General features: G+C 44.0%; 2 protein-coding genes across 2 annotated transcripts in view; both read right to left on the reverse strand.

Annotated features, from left to right (window-relative positions):
• Positions 1 to 1,404, reverse strand: part of CDH3 (cadherin 3) — a 51,060-nt gene extending 49,656 nt beyond the window's left edge. The window contains 2 exon segments of the mRNA XM_069085498.1: positions 763 to 877; positions 1,197 to 1,404. Of these exon segments, the coding sequence (XP_068941599.1) occupies positions 763 to 877; positions 1,197 to 1,241 (160 nt within the window). The 5' untranslated portion in view covers positions 1,242 to 1,404.
• The window catches only part of CDH1 (cadherin 1), a 191,308-nt gene that overhangs the window by 153,724 nt on the left and 15,256 nt on the right, over positions 1 to 22,328 (reverse strand). The gene's annotated exons all lie outside the window — the stretch shown is intronic.

Consider the following 22,328-nt stretch of genomic DNA (forward strand, 5'->3'; position numbering starts at 1 on the left):
GTGGCAATTAGGAGCCTAGTAGGGGAGCCTGGCTGTGCTCATCCCCACACCTGCACTTTGGGTCTGCGCCCGCCCCTGGAGGCTACGAAAGGAATGTTGGGCAGAGCTACCCGAGCCAGACCCCGAGGGCGAGGCAAAGATAAACCGCTTCCTCCACAGAGGATCAAAGCCCAAGGAGGTTCTGCTCAGGCCCACGCCGGGCTGCCCTGGGCTAAAGCCAGTGCCTGGAAGAGCTACCCAGGGACGGGGGTGGGCTGAGGGGATAACGGCATCTAGGAGAGAGAGGGCACAGACCTTGGAAGCTGGTAGAGGCACTTTACAAAGGAAGCAGACTGGCTGCCCCGAGGTGTTCCCCTAGCTGGGGGAGAAAGGCAGGACCCCCGGGGTGCAACCGTCTGAGCCAAAGCGGTGGCTCCAAGGGCCCCCACTATGGGGAGAGGGGACAGCTGGGGCCAGAGCCTTACTTTCCTCAGTGTCTGGTTCTTACTCCCCCCTCCACCCCCAACCCTGAACAGCGGAGGGGGTAGGAAGGGGCTGACAGCAGCCACCTCCCAGGGGCGGAGTCCCGGGAGCTTTGTCCAGCGCAAGGGAGAAGAGTCAACACCAGGGTTCTCCCCTACCCCCACCCCAGGGGCACCTGTGCCAGGTGTGAAGGAGGTCCCACTCACCCTATCCCCCCCTCCCCAGCCTCCGACTGCGTCTGGTGAAGGTCCAGGTCCCACTCTGGGTATGGATCAAGGTGGGGGTGGGGTTTCTTTTTACCTTGCCCCAGCTCCTGGCCTGGCTCCAGCTCCATTTGTCCAACAGCGAAGGTGACCTCCGTTTCCCCGAAGCCCTCCCGGCATGGCTTGGACTCCGCGTAAAGAAGCCCGCAAAACTGTGTTGGGGGGAAAGGGCAGAAATTAGAGCCCAACCCAGACTCCCCCAAATTATACTCCTCATCGAGCGCCCCCTGGCTTCTTCTCGTCCCCTCGACTTCCCCGCCCCGCCCCGCCTTTTGAGTTGCCCCTAGCCCCCAGAAGTTTCCCCACCTTCCTCAGTTCCCTGGGGCTCTGGGGAGCCCAAACCCCCAGCCTACCTCCTACGACTGCTCCGAAGGAGCCGGGCGCCTTGATGGGGCCCCTCGGGGGTAGCGCCCTCCAGCCCACGAGGGAAGAGCCTTCCCACCCAGGACAAGGGGCAGCCGCTTTCTTTACCTGGAGGAGGACGAGCAGGGAGCAGCCTTGGGAAAGAAGCCTCATGGTGCGAGGGAGGAGACGTCGTGGGTGCTCCGGGGTTAGCCCGGGGACTCAGTTCTTAGGTTCCACTCGGCTCCGCCGCCCGCCGAGGAGTCAGGCTGCGCGCCCCACGACCGTGCTCCAGCTCTCCGAAGCAGCGAGGAGAAGGAGGGAACCAGGTAAGAGTCCAGAGCTTGCTGATTGGCCCAGCCCCGCGAGGCCCCGCCCCCAGCTGGAGGGGCCCGCAGGTGGGGCCCCAGCTCCGGGGGCTGGCCTGGGGGCGGGGGCCAGGCATAGCAAAGAGGAGAGAGGAGGCTTCGAAAGCCGTAGAGCAGCCCTCCCCAACATCCTCCCAGTGATCCCTCCTAGGTCCCCAGGGACTGGAGTCGGGCTCCCCGCAGCCTCGGCTGCTGAAAGGTAACTCGCTAAACCCGGGGGAGGCGTCTAGGATGGGTAACCGAGTAGACCCATTCGTCCTTCGCCCGGCGGCGCGGATTCTCTACCTCTACCTCGTATGCATCCTGGGCTGTGAGTACCAGTGAGTACTTCACCCCCACCCCACCCCCTTCCATCTCTAAACTGACCATCGCTGGCTCCCCAGGCTCCCGAAGTGAGACCAGTATGGGCTTAACGCTGCACTAGTTGGTCGATCCCTGGAGAAGCCATCGGAGCCAACCCCTGCGTTCTACACTGCTGTAAACTGAGACTCACAGAGACGTAATGTGCCCACAGTCACTTGGCTGGTTAATAGCAGAGAAGGGATTAGAACCCAGGCCTCACGGCTCCAAAGCCGGTATTCTTTCGATTGGACAATGACTGAATAAGTTATGATTCGTGAATTTAAGGAATATGATGGTGCTATAGGAAAAGATGAAAGGGGCAGTTTCAGAGAAAGCCGGGAAGACTTCTATGAGCAAAGAGAACAGCGATCCAATAACAACGACTTGGAGAGACCTAAGAACTCGCATCAGGATCCGCCAGGATTTCTAGAGCCCAATGAAGCATATTGCCTACCTCCTGCCAAATAGGTGATAGGCTCAAGATGTGGAAAGTAGACATGCTTTTTCAGACATGGCCAGTGTGGGAATCTGTTTTGCTGGACTATGCATATTTATTTGCAAGGGTTTTGTTTTCCTTTATTTCAGTGGGGGAGGGGAAAGGAAGAAGAAGGGGAGGGATCAGGGTTGCCGAACAAAAAGAAAAAAAAAGGAAGGAAAAGAAGCATTGAAGCAGTTTTTTTTTTTTTTTTGAAAAATGCACAGAAGAGAACAGAAGTTGAGAAAGAATCACGGACAAGCAAGACAACTTTGAATTTAAATATGAATTACATATTGAATTTATATTATTAATTTTATATTCACATTGGTTGAATATACTTTAAAAGAGAAGCAAACCATATAATAGGGAGTCCTAGTACCTTCCTTACAATCCTCTTTTTCGATTTATTATGGATACAAAACTGCTCATTTTGCTTGGTGTTAAGTTCAGAATTAAAAAAAATTAAAATTAGTCAATTGCCTCTGTGGGATTTAGATTCTATGGGTTGGATTTGACCTTTGCTACCTGGTGACCTTAGACAAGTCACATCCCTTTTCTGGGCTTCAGTTTCCTCATCCTTAAAATGAAAGGGTCACCTTCAGTTCTAAAATCCTTTAACAACTAAGAATTCAGTGGTCAGAGCTGTATTAAACTCTCCAAGCTCCAGGAAACTCCCTTCCCTAAATGACAGAAGGGAAGTTCAAGGAGCAGAAGGTTGCCCTTTACTCCTCTTTCCCTGCCACATCTTTAAAATGGGGAATTTTCACTAGATTCCTTCAACAAACATTTACTTTGTGGAAAGTCAAGGTAAAAAGTCTAGCTAAGTGGGGTGGCTAGGTGGTACAGTGAGTAGAGCACCAGCCCTGGAGTCAGGAGGACCTGAGTTCAAATGTGGCCTCAGACACTTTCACACACTTACTAGCTGTATGACCTTGGGCAAGTCACTTAAGTCCCATTGCCCTACCTTCCCCCCTCCAAAAAGCAAAAAAAAAAAATCTAGCTAAGGAAGAATCCATGCCCTCATTGTTGTTCAGTCTGAATCTTCTAGAGTAGAGTCATTTTGGATTTTGGAGGAGAGGGTAGGGCGGAGATACTGGAGTGGTTTTCCATTTCCTTGTCCAGTTCATTTTACAGATGAGGAAACTGAAGTAAACAGGGTGGAAGCAATGAGCCTAGGGTCCCACGGCTTAGTAAATATCTGAAGCTGGATTTGAACTCAGAAAGATGTCTTACTGATTCCTATCCATTGTCCCTATCCTGAGTTCTGTCTGTTGCCCCACCTCACTGCTCCCAGGCCTCCATAGAGTTTCCTTAAAAATTGGAAGACCTTTTAAATCCTTGTTAACTAACACTGGCATCTCTGCTTCTAGTTTAGCCTCAATAGGGAGAGAAGGGGAAAAGCTAGCCCCTCATCTATATAGCTCTCTGGGGGAAAAGCTTGAAACTTAATGCCTGACATGAAGCTTTTTGGATTATCTGTGAATCTAACCTTATATTTTTCCATTTTATTTTTCAATAAACAAGCATGTATTTTCTTTCTCTCCCTCCCCTCCCCTCCAATTTAAAAGAAAAAAAGAAAAACAAAGCCTTTGAAATAAATATGTACAGGCAAGCAAAACAAATTCCCACATGCTCATGTCCAAAAGTGCTGCATTCTGCACTCCATTCTGTACCCTAAGTCTACCACCTCTTTGACAGGAGGAAGGTAGCACTCTTTATCATTGCCACTCTTTCTGGAATCATGGTTGGCCCAATATTGCATGGATCAGCTGTAGATTTAAACTTTAATTCAGCATCAAGGTGGACTAGTGGATAGAATGCTGTATTGGAGAGTTAAGGAGACCTGAATTCTAATCCTCTCAAGTTCTTATTGGTGTGTGACCCTAGGCAAGCCACTTAATTTCTCAGCCTCAGTTTCCCCCTCGGTAAAATGGAGATAATAATAGCATCTAATTTAAATGAGAAAATCTATATAAAGTACTTTGCAAACCTTAAGACCCTGTAGAAATGTTTATTATTTCCCTCACTTTCTTCTAGTCCCAGCTAACGTCCCTTCTTCTGCAAGAAGCCTTTAGTTCTCCTTAGTCTCAGTGTCAACTTTGAGATTATTCCCAATTTATGTCCTAGATCTTATTTGTACAGGGTTGCTTATAAACTGTCTCCCTCATTAGACTGTGAGCTCCTGGAGAGAAGCCATTGTTTCTGAGTTTCTTTATATCCCCAGTGCCAGGTATATTTTGTTGTTGTTGAGTCATGTCCAACTATTCATGACCCCATTTGGTATTTTCTTGGCAAAGATACTGGAGTGGTTTGCCATTTTTCCTTCTCCAGCTCATTTTACAGATGAGGAAAGTAAGGCAAACAGGCTTAAGTGACTTGCCTAGGGTCATACGGCTAGTATAAATCTCTGAGGCCAAATTTGAAATCAGAGAGATGAGTCTTCCTGACTCTAGACATGACACTCTATCCACTGAGCTACCTAGATGCTTGCCTATATTATAGTGGGTGCTTAGTAAATGGGAGTTGAATGACTGCCTGGAGAATGAAGGATGATAGGAACTTTAGTTTCCCTGCTTTTCCTGGATTCAAGTCAATCAATCAATTAATAAATATTTATTAAATGCCTACTATGTGCCAAGTATTGTACCAAGAAAGTGCTAGAGATACAAAAAAGGGGAAAAGACAGTTCCTGCCCTCAAGGAGTTTACAGTCTAATTAAGAAATTTACAATCTAACACCCACACAAAATAACTGTCCGTGTAACTTTGGGCAAGTTACTTAACCCCAATTGCTTAAAAAAAAAAAGAAATTTACAATCTAATGGACTATAAATCAAATCCTACCTTTTGTCTGAGGCCTTTCCTGATGCCTCTGAACTGTTAATGCCTTTTGTTTTGAGTTCACCTTCATCTAGCCTGCATATATCTTATATATGTACTATATATATTCATATCTCTATATATACACACATACTGAGTATATACATACTATATATACTAAATATATATTCTATATACTATGTGTGCTAAATATATATACTATATATATGCTCTCTATATATGTATATACTAAATACTATATATACTAAATATATATATATGTGTGTGTGTGTGTATACACATAAACAATGTTGTCTCTTCCATTAGAATGTGAGCCCCTTGAAGGCAACATTGGCCATCTTGCCCTTCTGTGTATGCCCAATGCTTAACCCAGTGCCTGGCACAGTCAATGTTTAATAAATACTTGTTGACTAAATGAAGGCTTAATACATTGAAACTTCCATCAAAATACTTGTTAGCTAACTCAATGGAAGCTGGATGACAACTTGGGGGGGAAATGTTACGGAGGGGATCCCTAGAAAACCACTAGGTGACCTTCAGAATCTCCTCCAACTCTAAGGTTCCAGTCCTGGGATTCTGAGTGGGCCCCTAGGAGAAAGCATCCCAAATATCTGCTTCTGGGGAGGGGGTAAAATTGGATGCTTGCAGGCAACCTCATTAAATGCATGAAGTTTGTGCAGGGTATCTGAGCACAGAATGCTGGCTGTAAAGGGAGCAGAAAACTTGTCTGCTTCTCATTCCCACCTGGGGGAGGCTTTATGAGCCAGAGAAAGATGTTAAATAAATGCAAAGTAGCCCCAGCCTCTCCAGTGAGTCCATTCCCCCAGGAGTAGGACCCTGCAGTTACTCTTTGCTTAATTCCTGACCTGCCTCTGTCCTCTGGGGGGAGGTGCTGAAGCCATTAGCCAGATAGTTAAACATAAACTGGGTCTGGTGAAATAGCCATCAGTAAGTAAACACCCTGCTGGAGAGAGATCCAGAGCTCTCACTTCCTCCCAGACACTTAGCATCCTTTTCAGCGGTCAGAGGGGAGGTCCATTTAACACACCAATAAAGTGAAAAATCACCTTTTTGGCCACATCACTCCTTACTCTATGTCTGCCATCGTTAGAAATCACACAACCCGTATGTCACTAAACATTTATTAAGCACCTATTATGTACCAGACATTAGGTTAAGTGCTGGGGATACAGACAAAGGTAAAAGAGAATAATTGTACAAATAAGGTATATGGAAGATGAATCACAGATAATTGACAGAGGAAAGGTGTAAGCCTTAAGGGAGGATCAGGAAAGGCTTCCTGTAGAAGGTCTGATTTTTAGCTGGAACTTGAAGGAAAACAGGAGGTGGACAGGTAGAGGGAGGGCATTCTAGGGCATGGGGCATGGGCCAGAGAAAGTGCTGGAGATAGAGTGTCTTGTATGAGGAACATCACAGAGACCAGCATCAGTGGATCTCAGAGTAGTGAGGGTGAGTAAGGTATAAGAAAACTGAAAAGGTAAAAGAAGGCTGGGTCACGAAGGGCTTTCAATGCCAAAAAAAAAAATGATTTTTCTATTGAATGAGATAATAGGGATCCACAGGAGTTTATTGAATAGGGGGTGACATGGTTATTCCTGCACTTTAGGAAGATTATTTTGACAGGTGAGTGAAGGGTGGACTGGATCAAGGATGAAAAACTTGTGACCACATGTGGCTTCTGTGAAGTTTGGATTCAGTCAAAGGGTAGCACTTGAGGACCACATTGTGGCCTTGAGGCTGCAGATTCCCCACCCCTGGACTAGAGTGAGGAGAGACTTGGAGGGGGGACAAGCCAGTAGTCCAGGCATGAAGTGATGAGGGCTGTACCAGGATAGTGGTCGTGTTAGAGGAGAGAAGGAAAAGTATACAAGAGATGTTAGAAGGTAAAATCCATAGGACTTACCAACAAATTGGGTGAGAGAGAGGGGAGTTGAGAATGACACACCTCAGTTCTAGGTTTTATCCTCCATAGGAGCTTTTGAGGATGGTGTTGTCCTTGACAGTGATAGAGAAGGAGGGTTTGAGAGGAAAGATAGTGAGTTCATTTTTAGACATGTTGAGTTTAAGATGAGACATCTAGTTTGAAATGTCAAATAGGCAGTTGGTAATGTGACACTGGGGGTGAAGAGAGAGATTAGGGTTGGTTAATTAGATCTGAGAATCATGGGCACAGAAATGGCATATGAATCCATGGGAGTTGATGAAATCACCAAGTGCAATATTATAGAAGGAGATGAGAAGAAGCCCCAAAACAGAGTCCTAGGGGGCACCCACAGTCAGTGGGCAAGACCTGAAGCAAGATGCAGCAAGGAAGGCTGAGAAGCAGTGGTCAGAGAGCCAGGAGGGAGCAGGGTCATAGAAAACTAGATAGAAGAAAGTATGAAGGAAACAAGGGTGATTGACAAGGTCAAAAGCTGTAGAGAGGTCAGGAAGGATTTGAAGGAAGGCCATTAGATTGGGCACTTAAGAGATCAGAGATAACTCTGGAGAGAGGAGTTGCAATTGAATGATGAGGTCAAAAGTCAGATTGCAGAGAGTTAAGAAAATGAGAGGAAAGAAAATGGAGGCACCTATTGTAGACAACCTTCTTTGGGTAGAAGCACAGAATGGAGAAGAGATATGGGACAGCTGGTGGGAATGGAAGGATCAAATGAAAGGTGTTGTTTTTTTTTTAAGGATTGAGGAGACATGGATATGTTTACAGGCAGCAAGGAAGCAACCAGGAGACAGGGAGAGATTGGATATTAGTGTGACAGAATTGGGGGGGGGGGCAATCTGCTAGGAAAGACAGGATGAAATAGGATAACTTGTGTATATAGAAGGGTTTGCCTTGGTAAGGAGAAGGGCCATGTCTTCATGGGAAACAGAGTTGAAGAAGATGGTGGCAGAAGGCATCTGAGTGGTGCGAAATGGAGAAGTGAGAAGAGGGATCATCAGTGAATGACTTCGATTTTTTCTGTGAAATATGAGGCAAGGTTCCCAGCTGAGCGGGTGGACAGAGGGAGAACCATGGGAGGTTTGAGGGGAGATGAAAAGGTTTGGAAGAGCTGCTATTGTGAGTAGGAAATGATCTAGAGAGGTGTAAAAACATTTGCCAATTGTGAGGGTCCAGTTGGGGTCATGGAATATAAATCTGTTGTGGACCCAGTCAGCATGATTTCATGACTTTCTCCAGCTTCATTCAGTGGCATGTGCAGGAGCAAAGGCAACAAATGGTGGGAATGATCTGAGTAAAATTGACGACACTATGAGGTGGCAAAGGACTCAGAGGAAGATAGTGTTGTGTTGAGCTGGTTCATCAAGGTGTCAAAATGGGAAAGGGAAGAGAGTGTAGTGTGTGCCCAGATGATGGCCTGAGAAAAAACTGAAGGTTCAAGGAAGTGGAGGTCACAGGAGGGTGGAAGAACAGGGTTGGCAGTGGGCAAGGCAGAGGGAGAGGTAGACTAACAAGTTATGATCGGCTAAGGGAATTTCAGAGTTCATGATCAATAACCATCTTTGTGTGTGGCTGGGGTGGAAGGGAAGTCATGGGAAATGAGTAAGTCAAAGAAGAGTGAGGTTAGGGTATTTGATGGAGTATCAATATATATGTTGATGTCTACTAGTAGAAGGGCAGGAGTTGTGGAAGTAAAAAAACTAAGGCATTGGACTAGTTGAGGAAGAGGAAGAATGTCTGGGAGGTCAGTAGATTAGAGCTCCTAAGATTTTGATTGGGTAATAGAGGTGGATTGAGTGAATCTCAAAAGAGGAGAAGTGGCTGATTGATGGTGGTAAGGGGGAGAATCTGGAAGTGGCAATAGTGTCAATGATGAGTTCAGGGGCATGAGTGAAAGTATAGCCAGTCCTGGAAAGGAGGGTGGGGGAATCTGACCCATCAGGAGTTGGCAAGGTCTCAGTGAGAGCTTACTGCCTCTCATAAAGCCCATTTCTTAAGCCACAGAGTAGGGCTTCAGTTGTCCCACACAGTAGGAGAGCTTATACTAACAAAATGGGCAACCCATCATCACATCGACGGAGAAGAAATTTTCAGGTCATGCCAGAGAAATATCGGCATTTTCCAATTATTTTCAACTGCCAACTTTTCTAGGAAAAAGTACTAGGCCAGTACAGGACAAAGATGAGATCTTTCTCAATCCTCTTCTTTCTATCAGCTTCCTTCCTAGTGTGCGGAGGACCTGATTGCCCTTTGGACCCAGGGCTAGACTGAACTCCCCAATGGAATATTTTCTAAGCAAACTATTTAATGATCAGCTCTCCCACTGCCCACTGGTGGAGCAAATGTTTAGATCAAAATCACGAGTGACTTCAAATCCTGGCCCCAGAGAAACTGACAAATTAAAATTCAACAGACATTTATTCCGAAGTTCCTGTGCATATTGTCAGCCTAGGGATGCCTTGAGTAGGACTTCCCTCTAACCTCAGCTATAACTAGGGTGGGATCATAAGGGTAGCTTTGCTACAGGGTGGAAAATTTAGAGGGCTCCAGAAATTACTAGTAATAACTAGATTCTAGCTATTTAAATTTTAAAAATGACTAATTAATTTAATTTAATTAGTTAAAGTTAATTTAAGTTAATTTTAAAAATTACTTCCTGAGTTTCCCTATCCCCACCCACAGCTCCTCCCCTGCCTGACCAATTAGATTATTAGTACCTTGAGGGTAGAGTCTGTCTTTCTTATTCTTATTTATAACCCCAGTGCTTAGCACAATGCCAGGCATGTGTTGTTGGGTTGTTTCAGTCATGCCTGACTCTCTGTGACCCCATTTGGGTTTTCTTGGCAAAGATATTGGAGTGGTTTACCATTTCCTTCTCCAGCTCGTTTGACAGATGAGGAAACTGAGGCAGAGTGAAGTGACTTGCCCAGGGACACACAGCTAATGTTTGAGGTCACATTTGAACTCAGGTCTTCCTGACTTCAGGCCTGGCACTCTTTCCACTTTGCCACTTAGTTGCCCCTTTGGCACAAAGGAGATAATTAATAAATGTTTATTGAATTTTGAGTTGAAATGACCCTGTGCTACATTGGGTGTGTTGGGGAGGGGCAGCAGGGAACATTTTCTCTTCATGACTACTCCATCCTAAACAGCAGGCAGTCCCTCAACAAAGTAGAAACCTCAGGGATGACCTCTCTCCTTCTTCACTCAAATTGTTACTTTTGGCCCTGCTTCCAGGAGTGTAGACCCATTTATTTCTTTGTATCCTTTGAGATTCTTGTCCATGTTCTAATGTAAATTCTCCATACCCTGCCCCCTCAACGTGTCATCTAAGCCTTTCTCTAGCTCTCTTGACATTAGGAGCAGGCTCTCTCATTGATTAGCCCTTGTTCCTTTCGCTGACATTCTTTCCTGGCATATACTTACTTCTCTGACGCTCTCCCTTTTGCTGATTGTCTTGAGCAGTTCTCTGACAATGCCTTAGAACTGGCTCCTATCTGCTGCTCATGCATTCCCCCACAATCATTTGGGTGACCCAAAGCTTTAATTCTTCAGACTATGTTATTCTGTGACCAGAACCCCTAGAGCCCTAGAGCCCTTCCAGCATTCCTGGAAGAATAGGGATGTTAAAAGAAGGAGGCTTACACATCTGGGAGATGCTTGGAGTCATTAAAAGCATGGAACTATTCTCCACAGGCAATCCAACCCACCATCCTCTGCCCATTAAGTACCTCACCCAACTTTAGGGTCTCTCCAAGATCGATGTCCATCCAACTGTCTATCATAATCCAGACAAGTGCTGGGGAAATGGGCATAAAAGAGGACCCAGGTCCTGCCCTTAATGAAATCTTAGTCTACAAGGACTAGGGGAGGCTAAGTGGCACAGTGAATAGAACACCAGCCCTGGAGTCAGGAGGACCTGAGTTCAAATTCGGCCTCAGACCTTAACATTTACTAGCCATGTGACCTTGGGCAAGTCACTTAATCCCAATTACCCTGCCTTCCCCCCTCCAAAAAAAGCAAAAAAAAAAAATTTAAAAAGAGGGACTAGTACCTGTATGAAGAAGAAGAAGATAATGATGATGACAATTATTAGGAGCTATTTCACCCAGCTATGTGCCAATAAAACTGACAATCTAAATGAAATGTGTGAATATTTACAAAAATATAAATTTCTTAGAATACTGAAGTAATTGCATTTTAGACACAGAAATTAAATGTCATAAATGAACCCCCAACAAAAAAGAAACCAGGACCTGATGGATTTATAAACGAATTCTACCAAAAATTTAAAGAACAATTAATTCCAGCAATACATAAACTGTTTGAAAAAAAAATAGAGAGAGGAGTCCTACTAAATTTCTTCTATGACACAAATGTAATCTAAACCAGGGATAGTCAAACTAGAGAAAGAAAACTATACACCAGTTTTCCTAGTGAATATTGATGCAAAGATTTTAAATAAAATACAAGCAAAGATATTATAGCAATATTTCACAAAGATCGTATAAAATGACTAAGCTGGATTTATACCAGAAATATAGGACTGATTCAATATTAGGAAAACTATAAGTATAATTGACCATATTAATAACAAAAACATATGATTATTTCAATGGATCCAGAGAAAGCTTTTGACAAAATACAATACCCATTAATTTTTTTCTCATTGCTTTTAAATACTAGAAATCGCATGAATAAATAGAGAATTTCCTAAAATGACAAGTAGTATCTATCTAAAACCAAGAGCAAGTACTATCTGTAATGGGGATAAGCTAGAAACTTTTCCAATAAGACCAGGGGTGAAGCAAAATTGCCTATTATTACCATTACTATTCAATATTATGTTGGGAATTCTAGCTATGACAGTGAAACCAGAAAAAGAAATTGAAAGAATAAGTATAAGCAAAAAAGAAATAAAACTATCTCTTTTTGTAGATGATATGATGGGCTACCTAAAGAATACTAGAGAAATAACTAAAAAACTAATTAAGACAACTAACAACTTCAAAAAATTTGCAGAAAATGAAATCAAACCACATATATCATCAGTACTTCTGTGTATTTCCAACAAAACCCGGTAGGAAAAGACATGTAAATTCTATTTAAAGTAACTATGGGTAATACAAAATATTTGAGAGTCTGCCTTCCAAGAGACAAACAGGAACTATAGGAACACAATTACAAAACATTCTTCACACCAATACAGATCCAAATAATTGCATAAATATTAATTCCTCATGCCTAGGCTAAGCTACTTTGATACAAATGACAATACTATCTAAACTAATTTACTTATTCAATGCCATACCAAACTGCCAAAGAATTGCTTTAGAGAGCTAGAAAAAGTTATTCATCTAGAGAAACAAAAGGTCAAGAATATCATGGAAAACAACGAAAAAAGGAGGGGAGAAGGAAGGAAGCCTAATAGTACCAAATCTCAAACTATACTAAAAATCTGTAATTGTAAAAAAGTTGCACTGGGTAAGAAATAAGGTGATCAGTGGAACTGATTAGGTACCTAATATATAGAAACAAATAGATATGGTAATATAGTATTTGAAAAACCTAAAGATATGAGAAATTGGGGCAAGTACTCACTATTCAACAAAAACTGCTGTGAAAACTGGAAAATGGTCTGGCAGAAACTAGGTATAGACCAACATCTCATGATATATACCAAGATAAACTCCAGATGGGTATGTAATTTAAACATAAACAAATTAGTGGATTATGGAAGAAATTATCTGTCAGATCTATGGAGAGGAGAAAAGTTCACTATCAAACAAAAAAATAGAGAGGTTCATAGGAGATAAAATGGGTAATACAAAATTAAATAGGAATTTTATGTAATTAAAATTATATGACATTTAAAAGATTTTGTAAAGAAAAAAAGCTAAAACTAGAAGAAAAGCAGGAAACTGAGAAAAAAAATCTTTGCTGTAATTTTCTCTGACAAAAGTCTCATTTTTAAGATTTATAGGGAACTGAGTCAAATTTACTATAAGAACAATTTCCTAGTTGATAAATGATAAATGGATAGGCAGTTTTCAGAGGAAGAAATACAAGCTATCCATAGCCATATGGGGGGAAAAATGCTCTAAACCATTAATAATTACAGAAATGCAAATTAAAGCAGTTCTGAGGTATACCTCATATCCATGAGATTGGCTAAGATGACAAAAAAGGGAAATGACAAGTGCTGGAGGGGCTGTGGGAAACCAGGCACACTAATGTTTTGTTGATGGAACTCTAAACTATTTCCAGTCATTCTGGAAAACAATTTGGAAATATTCCTGAAAAAACTATTAAACTGCATTTTCTTTGACCCAGCAATACTGTTATTAGTTCTAAACTCCCAAAAGATCAAAGAAAGAAGAAAAAGACCATATATACAAAAGTATTGATTGCAGCTAATTTTTGTGGTAGCAAAGAATTAGAAACTGAGGAGGTACCGATCAATTGGGAAATGAATGACTGAAATGATGAAAAAGATGGTTTCAGAAAAAACTGGGAAGACTTGGATGAACTGTTGAAAAGTGAAGTGAACAGAACCAGGAGAACAGTTAATATTATAAAGATAATTAACTCTGAAAGACAATATTTCTAATCAACCTGATGACTGATCATAATTCTGAAGGACTCATGATGAAGCATACTATCTGCCTCCAGAAAGAGAACTGATGAACTCAGAGTACAGATTGAAGCATATTTTCTTCCCTTCCTTCCTTCCTCTCTTCCCTCCCTCCTTCCTTCCTTCCTTTTTTCTTCTTTCCTCTCTTCCTTCATTCCTCCCTCCCTCCTTTTCTTCCTCCCTCCCTTTCTCCCTCCTTGCCTTCCTTCCTCTTTTCTCTTTCTTTCTTCTTCTTTCCTTCCTTCCTTCCTTTCCTTCCTTCCTTCCTTCTTTCCTTCCTTCCTTCCTTCCTTCCTTCCTTCCTTCTTTCCTTCCTTCCTTCCTTTCCTTCCTTCCTTCCTTCTTTCCTTCCTTCCTTCCTTCCTTCCTTCCTTCCTTCCTTCATGGCTAATGCAGAAATTTGTTTTTTGTGACTATACATATTTGTAATGCATTTTGGTTTTTTTGCCTTCTCAATGAGTCAGATGGAGAAAGGATATGGAGTGAATTTGGAACTTAAAATAAAATAAAATAGGGTTGGTCTTTTTTATTTTTAAGGAAATGCTTAAAGTTGGGAGATAAGAGTCTTGTAGGAAGAAGCCAGTGTCACTGGATCACAGATTGTGTGAAGGGGAATAAGGTTTAAGAAGATTGAAAAGGGAGGAGAGGGTCAGCTTATGAGGGGCTTTAAAAGTCAAATAGATGATTTTATATTTGATATTGGAGGTAATAGGAGGCCACAGGAGTTTACTGAATAAGGAGTGACATGGTCAAAGCTGCATTTTAGGAAGAACAATTTGACAGCTGAGAGAAGAATGGATTGAAGTGGGGAGAAGATGACATCTAGTTTTTGAACCTGGGTGACTGAGACACTAATAGGAAAGTTTAAAAGAGGAGAAGGTTTTGGGGGAAAGAAAAAAAGTTTAGTTTTGGACATGTTGAATTTAAGATGACTGTGAGACACCCAATTCCAGATATCCAAGAGGTAGTTGGAGGTGTGAGTCTGGAGATTAGGAGAGATGTCAGTGCTGGACAAGTACATCTGAGTCGTTGAATCCATGGAAGCTGATGAAATTACCAAATGAAATAGTAGCAGGGGTGGGGAAACTTGAGCCCACATGTGGCCCTTTAGGTCCTCAACTGTGGCCCTGTGACTGAATCCAAACTTCACAGAACAAATCCCAAAGGGATTAGAGGGTCACATGTGAAAGGGCCACACTTGAGCACCTAGAGGGCCACACATGAAAGGGCCACACTTGAGCCCCTAGAGGGCCACATGTGAAAGGGCCACACTTGAGCCCCTAGAGGGCCACATATGTCCTTGAGACTGAAGGAAGGTTCCCCATCCCTGGACAGAGGGAGAAAAGATTACACTAAGAATGAATGTTAGAGAGCAAAGGGATCTGGCCCATTTCCCTTCTTCTATAATGAAGGCAAGGAAAGAGAAGGTATTTTCTCACATGTTTAATAAATGTTTGTCAGATTGAAGGGACTTGGCCAAGACTGCAAATCCTAGTTAGGAGTGTGATAACCAGAGAGGAAAGAGGGATGATTTGGATAGAAGGAACTAGGAGGGCAAAGGGGAGCAGGAAGGCACTCAGTATGTATAAATTAATCTGACTGAGGGAGAGTGGGACACAAAGGAATGTAAATATTTTTACTGATATGGGACCTTTCCCTCTGTCTTTGACCTTCTTGAAAGATATGGTTTGTGGTAATATTCCTGGGTCAAAGGATGTGTACAGTCCGTGGGATCTTCAATCTGGAGCTGGAAGAGATGTTAGGAGGCTCTTGGTCCTGCAACTGCCCCTCCCATTTTACACTTGAGGTAACTGAGGCACACAGATTAAGTTACTTGCCCAAGGTAATAAGCATCAGAGGTAGCATTTGAACCCAGGTCCTCAGATTCCAGAGCCACTGTTCTTTCCATTATTCCTGTCTACACACGTCTTTCTGTCCCCTACCCTGGGTGACTTCAGTATCCTCACTTCTGACCCTTCAGACACTCCACTTTCCAGGTTCACTGACTTTCCTGACTCTCATGAGCCCTGTCCCCATGCTGCTTCAGCCGAGTGTGTGTGTGTGTGTGTGTGTGTGTGTGTGTGTGTGTGTAACCCTGAACTCTCAGCCATCTCCCTCCCCCTTCCCTAACAAAATTTTGCTTTTCCAGACTCCAATTTCCCGGCAGTGATAGGAAGCCAAACCCTACCAGTGACAGATCCCAGCAATGGGAGAATTAGCTGCTTCTGTTTCAGAGTTCAGGGCCAAAACATGGCGAGAATGTTCAGTCTGCAAGGCCAGGGTGCTGGTAGCATGGCGGTGTCAAACTAATGGGATGCAGGGGCCATTGCTTGGCCATTGCCCATGCCTGTTATTCATGCTCTCTTTACTTATATCTTTTAGAATCCCTCATTTCCTTGTATACAGCTTGAGTGGCCTCTCCTGACCCTCCCAGCCCATTAGTGCCTTTCCCTCCCCAAAATTTCCCCTTTATTTATTTTCTATATTTTGAACCATAGCTCACATATGATCCCCCATTTCCCATCTCTGCACCTCTGTCCTAGCCATACCCCATGCCTAGAATGCACTCCCATCTCACCTCCACTTGGGAGAATCCTTCCTTTCTTTCTAAACTCTGCTCAAGCAGTACCTGCTACATAATAATAAACAATAAACACTTCCTACAATAACAAACCTTCCTGATCCCCTTGTGAGGTGGTGTCCTCCCCCCAATTTCCTTGTATCTCTTTTGTGTATCCTTTTTGTGTATATGTGCACCCCCACCCCCCCAGAATGTAAGCTTCTTGAGGGCAGAGACCAGTTCATTTTTGTCTTTGTGTCTAGTGCAAGGGATTCTTAACTGTTTTTTTGTGTCCAGGACCCCTTTGGCATTCTGGTCAAGCCTGTGGATTCCTTCTCAGAATAACACTTTTAAACACACAAAATAAAATAAAGAGGATTACAAAGGAAAGCAATTATAGTGAAATAAAGATGTCCTTGTTGTCCCCAACCAAGTTCACAGACTCCCTGAGATCTGTCTATGGTCTCCATGAACCCCAGGAGCCTTGCATAGTTCCTAGCATAGACAAGGTGCTTAATAAATGTTGATGATTTGATTGAAAGAGAAGAGTCCAGAAGTAAAGTGGAGACAGGAATGCCACCACCGTTAGATAGAAGCTAACATGATAGGTCAGCTAGGTTGTACTGTGGACAGAGCTCTGGGCCTAAAGTCAGGAAGACTCATCTTCCTGAGTTTAAATCTGACTTCAGACACTAGCTAGCTGTGTGATCCTGGACAAGTCACTTACCCCTGTCTGCCTCAGTTTCCTCATCTGTCAAATGAGCTGGAGAAGGAAATGGTAAACCCCTCCAGTATCTTGGGCAAGAAAACCCCAAGTGGGCTCATGAAGAGTCATACACAATTGAAATGACTGAACAACCACAAAACATGATGGGGACAGGGGGCAAAATGAGGCATGCCTGAAGAAAGAAGAAAGATTAATTCACACTGCTAATGGACAGTGTAACACTGCCAATAATTATGCACCATTTCCTAAGGGCATGAGAACAGTTGTAATGGTGACACCTCCTAACCATGTCTTCTAGCCCTGCCGATGCTTATCACCTGGGGTAGAGACATTCCCCCAGTGTAGGAGCTAGGTCTCTAGTCAGCCTCATAGACCTCACGCCCGGTGACTTCTTCAGCATGCCCCCTTTGTCCCTGCTTCTCCTGTCACCCTCTCAGAGGGGTCCTGGCAGGCCTCAGAAGCTTGGGCAGATCAGTGAACATCACTCTAAAGAGGGCTGAGTCCCTCCACTTGAGGTACTTTCCACTGGGCTCAGAGCTCAAGATTAAACCCCATTCTTTGGCCCTCAGGGTCCTCAATCTGCTATTACTAAATAATTCTTTATGCAACTATGGTTTTTACCATTTCCCAAGAAGACAGTGAGATGTTTCCACAGTCAGTCATGAACACTCTGGAGGGTTCTCTATTTAAGATGGAGAATGAAGAAGGTCCTTGGAGAGCTTGCTCTGGCTTCTCCATCCCGCATTATGAGCTGGGGGTGGAAAGGAAATTGTTGGTAGTAAGGGGTTCTGCCCCCATTCTTCCTTCCCCAGGGGACTACAATTAGACGTTTGTTTGTGAGGGTTAACTCATTCCAGGTCTGCCAGTGGGAAGGGTGGGAAGACAGAACATGTTTATCTGGATTAGATTAATTATCAGATGCCCTTCAAGTGTATAAAAGATCAAAAGAGGCAACTCCATAAGTCTGCCTGAAGGCATGATGCCAAGCCGGAGCAGAGGGCCTGGCTCCAGGACAGGGACCAGATGGTGATGACGGATATGCCCATCCCATTCAACTGTCAGTGGTACAGTTTTGAGTTAGAGAGGCTGTTACAAAGTTCTTTACCAACTTGTCCCTAAGTAAGGGCCCATCTTGGAAATTCTGGGCCTTCCATCAGAGTTCAGGGGCAAAAAAAGGCCTTTTGCCAGTTGTATGAGATGTAGCACTGGGCTAGACACCAGATTTGAGTTCTAGGTATGGATGGTCATGAGCCCTCCCCAATGATCCAAGAGGTTTAGAGTCAGTGGGGGAGCTGGCAGCCATCGGGTCCAATGCACACCCCAAAAAGGAAACTCCACTAAACCATACCCTACAGATGGTCACCCAGGTGCTGCTGCCTGAACGTTCAATGATGAGGGACCCATCTGCAGAAGCAAACTCTTTCACTTTGGGCTACTTCTACTAGGAAAGTTCTCACACTGAATCTACATTTCTCCCAGCTCCTAGTTCTGCCCTCTGGAAATAAACAAACAAACCAACCCCCTTCCACATGACAATCCTGCAGATTTTTAGAAGCAGCTACAGGGTAGAAGATACACACACACAGTCACTCTCACACACACACACACAGTCACTCACACACACACACGGCCTCTTGAAGATAGCTATCACATGCTCTTTTCCCCCATCCCAGTTCTAAAAATGAGAATTATACTCTAGATAGGGTCTGAACAGGAAAGTACAGAATAAGACCATCACCTCCTTATTTCTGGAAGTTATTTCCTCTCTTAATGCAGCCCAAGATGGCATCCAGCTTTTTGGCTGCTTCTTCACTCTACTGACTCAAAGTGAATTTGCAGTGTACTTGCCCATCCTGCCAGGCTGTCTAAATCATCCCTTTCCCAGCCTCTTCTGGTGAACCCAAGGGTAAGACCTGACATTTATCCCTAGCAAGATTCATCCCTCTATAAGCCCAGGTGAAATTCTTCTTCTTCAACAGATTGGCCCCTCTACCATCCCCATTCCCTCAATCTCTCCCTGTCTAATGACTGCTTCCCTGCTGGCTACAAACATGCCCATGTCTCCCCCACCCTCAAAGACCTTTCTCTTGGTCTATCGTTGTCCTGTGTTGCTCCTGCCTTTGGTGTCTAAACTCCTGGAGAAGGCCATCTACAGTAAGTTCTTTCATCTCATTCAGCTCCACAGTCTGGCTTCCAACTTAATCATTCAACCAAAACCACTTCCTCCAGAATTACCAATGATCTCATAACCGCCCGATCCAATGGCCTTTTTTCAGTCCTCACCCTTCTTGACCTGTCTGCAGCCCTTGGCATTGTGGATCACCTCCTTCTCCTTGACCTTCTCTTCCCTCTAGGTCCTCCTCCCTCTCTGACCACTATTTCTCAGTCTCCTTTGAAGGATCTCCATCTAGGTCATGCGTACTAAAGGCAGGTGTTCCCCAGGACTCTCTTCTGGACACACTTTTCTTTGTCCTCTGTGTCCTCAAGGACACACTTCCTTGGTGATTTCATTAACTCCCATGGTTTTAATTATCATCTTTATGCTAATGCTTTTCCAAGCTACTTTCTCTGTTGACCTCTAGGCTCACATCTCCAAATGTATAATTGGACGTCTTAAACTCAATGTTTCATCCTAAACTTACCATTTCCCCCCAAACTCTCCCCTCTCCTGAATTTCCGTGTTTCTGTGGAGGGAACCTTCATCCTCACAGTCACCAGGCTTGCAACCCAGGTGTCATACTCAACTCATTTCTCTTTCTTAATCCCCACCCCCATCCAAGCTATTGCCAAGTCCTGCTGATTTTACTTTCTCAACATGTCAAGTATACATCCCCTTCTCCCCTCTGCCACTGCCACTGCCCTGGTGCAGGCCCTCCTCACCTCATGCCTAGAATATTACATTGACCAATAATTGAGGTTTGCAAAGTACTTTACAAATATCTCATTCTATCCTCACAACTCTGGGTGATAAGTGCTATTATCATCTCCAATTTGCAAATGAGGAAACTGAGGCAGGTAGCAGTTTAGTAACTTGCCTAGGGTCACACAGCTGGACCAGATTTGAACTCAGTTCTTTCTGACTCCAGATCCAGGGCCCCATCCACCAGGCTACCTACCACCTGCCTTTTCTAATAACCTTTTTTTTTTTTTATGGAGAGGGGAAGGCAAGGCAGTTGGGGTTAAGTGACTTACAGTTAGTATGTCAAGTTTCTGAGGCCATATTTGAACTCAGGTCCTCCTGACTTCAGGGCCAGTGCTCTATTCACTGTGCCACCTAGCTGCCCCTCTAATAGCCTTTTGGTTGGTATTACTGCATTAAATCTCTCTCCATTCCAGATCCCCCTCCACTGAGCTGTCAAATTATTCTTCCTAAAGCCTAGGTCTTACCAAGTCATCTCCTATTCAGTAAACTCCATTGGCTCCCTCCAGGATCCAATACAAAATGTTCTGTTTGACATTCAAAGCCCTTCAAAATCTGTTCCCCTTCCTACATTTCCAGTCTTCTTCCAATTCAACTGTTTGATATACTTTGGAATTCAGTGATAGCCGCCATCTTGTTACTCTTCCCACAAGGCCCTCCATCTCTTGACTCCAGGAGCTTTCTCTGCCTGTCTTCCATGCCTGGAATGTTGCCCCTCCTCATCTCTGTCTCCTGGATGCTCTGGCTTCCTTCAGTTCCCTGCTAACATCCTACCTTCTATAGGCAGCCTTTCCAGATCAACCTTTTATCCAACTGCCTTCCCTCTAGGACTATCTTCAATTCATCCTATCTACATGTTGTTTATACCTGCTTATTTCATGTTGTCCCTCTCCCTCCACATTAGACTGTGAGCTCCTGGAGAGCAGGGAATGTCTTTTGCCTTTCTCTGTATCGCCAGCCCTCAGCATAGTGCTTGGCATGTGTTGTCGTTTCAATTTCAGATACTGGAGCAGTTTGCCATTTCCTTCTCCAGCTCATTTACAGATGAGGAACTGAGGCAAACAGGGTTATGTGACTTGCCCAGGGTCACACAGCTAGTAAGTGTTGCTTATTGCTCTAGCCTGCCAATAATTTTAGTCCATCATTTAATTAAAGTGTAGAGCCCAAGACCAGGGCACAAATGAGGCTTCAAGCCACCAACAGAAACAGAAACCCTGCTACTTCAGGGGCTCTAATGGTGTTTTTGTAATGAGCAGAGCGTGGTGAAGGTTAGGGACTTCTCAGAGGAACGTTTTTAAATGCATCAAACAAAACACAAACAAAACCAATTCTAGTCAAATGCATTTGCCCAAATCTTTTAAAAACTAAGCTAAGGATCTCTGGTTTAAGGACACCTGCTCTATTTGAAGTCAAGAGATCTGGGTTCCAGAAGTTCTCTGGGGCTCTCTCCTCACTGGAAATAGGAGTGGATGCTAGGGAAAGGTGTGAGTGTCCTAACTGGTTGGCTTTGCCTGTGACCCAACAACAGCACATCACACTTGGGGGCTTCTTTCCAGGGGAGTCCCATGGTGTGTGGGAAGAGGGGGAAGGGAACAAATAGTTCTAGTTTAAACACTGTGAGCAGATCAGGATTTGCCAAGGACTTATATTTAAAGTCCTATGAATTTGATAGCGACTGATGATGTTTCACAGAAAATTCCAACATTCTCTGCCTGCTGCCGGAAGCTTTAATTATGAATCACTCTGGATGGGAGTAACAGGACAGAGCTTGTCTGTGAGCTCAGCTAGCATTACTGTCTGCTAGGGTTGTGCTGTTGTGGTTTATAATGTCTTGTCAAGTGAATTATAACCTTATGTGCATTCCAGGCCTTCTGGTCTCTGCAGATGACCTATAGAAGCTCCAGAGTTGAGCTCTCCAATTCAACCCGGCCTTTTAAGCCTACCCAATCAATCAGGACATGGGCCAGAGCAGCAGTAAGTACAAATTGCTGATACAGAGAGACATGCAGCACTCAGAGTAACTCAGCCCCTGGAACCAGCATGCACCAGGAACCGTGGGGGATTGATGCCTTCCTCCCACCCCTCATCACGATTTCTTGGCTCTGTCTTATTGCTGAAGGTGTGTGTCTCCCCCAGTCGGGATGTCTGATGCCTAAAATTGGACTGGAAGATTCATTCAAGCTTAAGACTTTGGGAACTCATCAATTTCTCCCACCAAACCAGCTTACGCCTCTAACTTCCCTATTCTGTGAAGAAATCAGAAATTCGTAAGAGTTATTCATGCTCCCAAATTCATCATCCATATTCAATGACTACTTACCAGATATCATTGATCCTTTTCCTTCCTTCCTTTCTCTCTCCGCCTTTCTTTCCTTCTTTCTTCCTTTCCCTTCCTTCCTTCCTTCCTTCCTTCCTTCCTTCCTTCCTTCCTTCCT

This window comes from Petaurus breviceps, unplaced genomic scaffold, assembly GCF_028583685.1.
Source record: "Petaurus breviceps papuanus isolate PSGF00001 unplaced genomic scaffold, PetGlider_PUasm1.0 176, whole genome shotgun sequence".
In the NCBI taxonomy this organism is placed as follows: domain Eukaryota; kingdom Metazoa; phylum Chordata; class Mammalia; order Diprotodontia; family Petauridae; genus Petaurus; species Petaurus breviceps.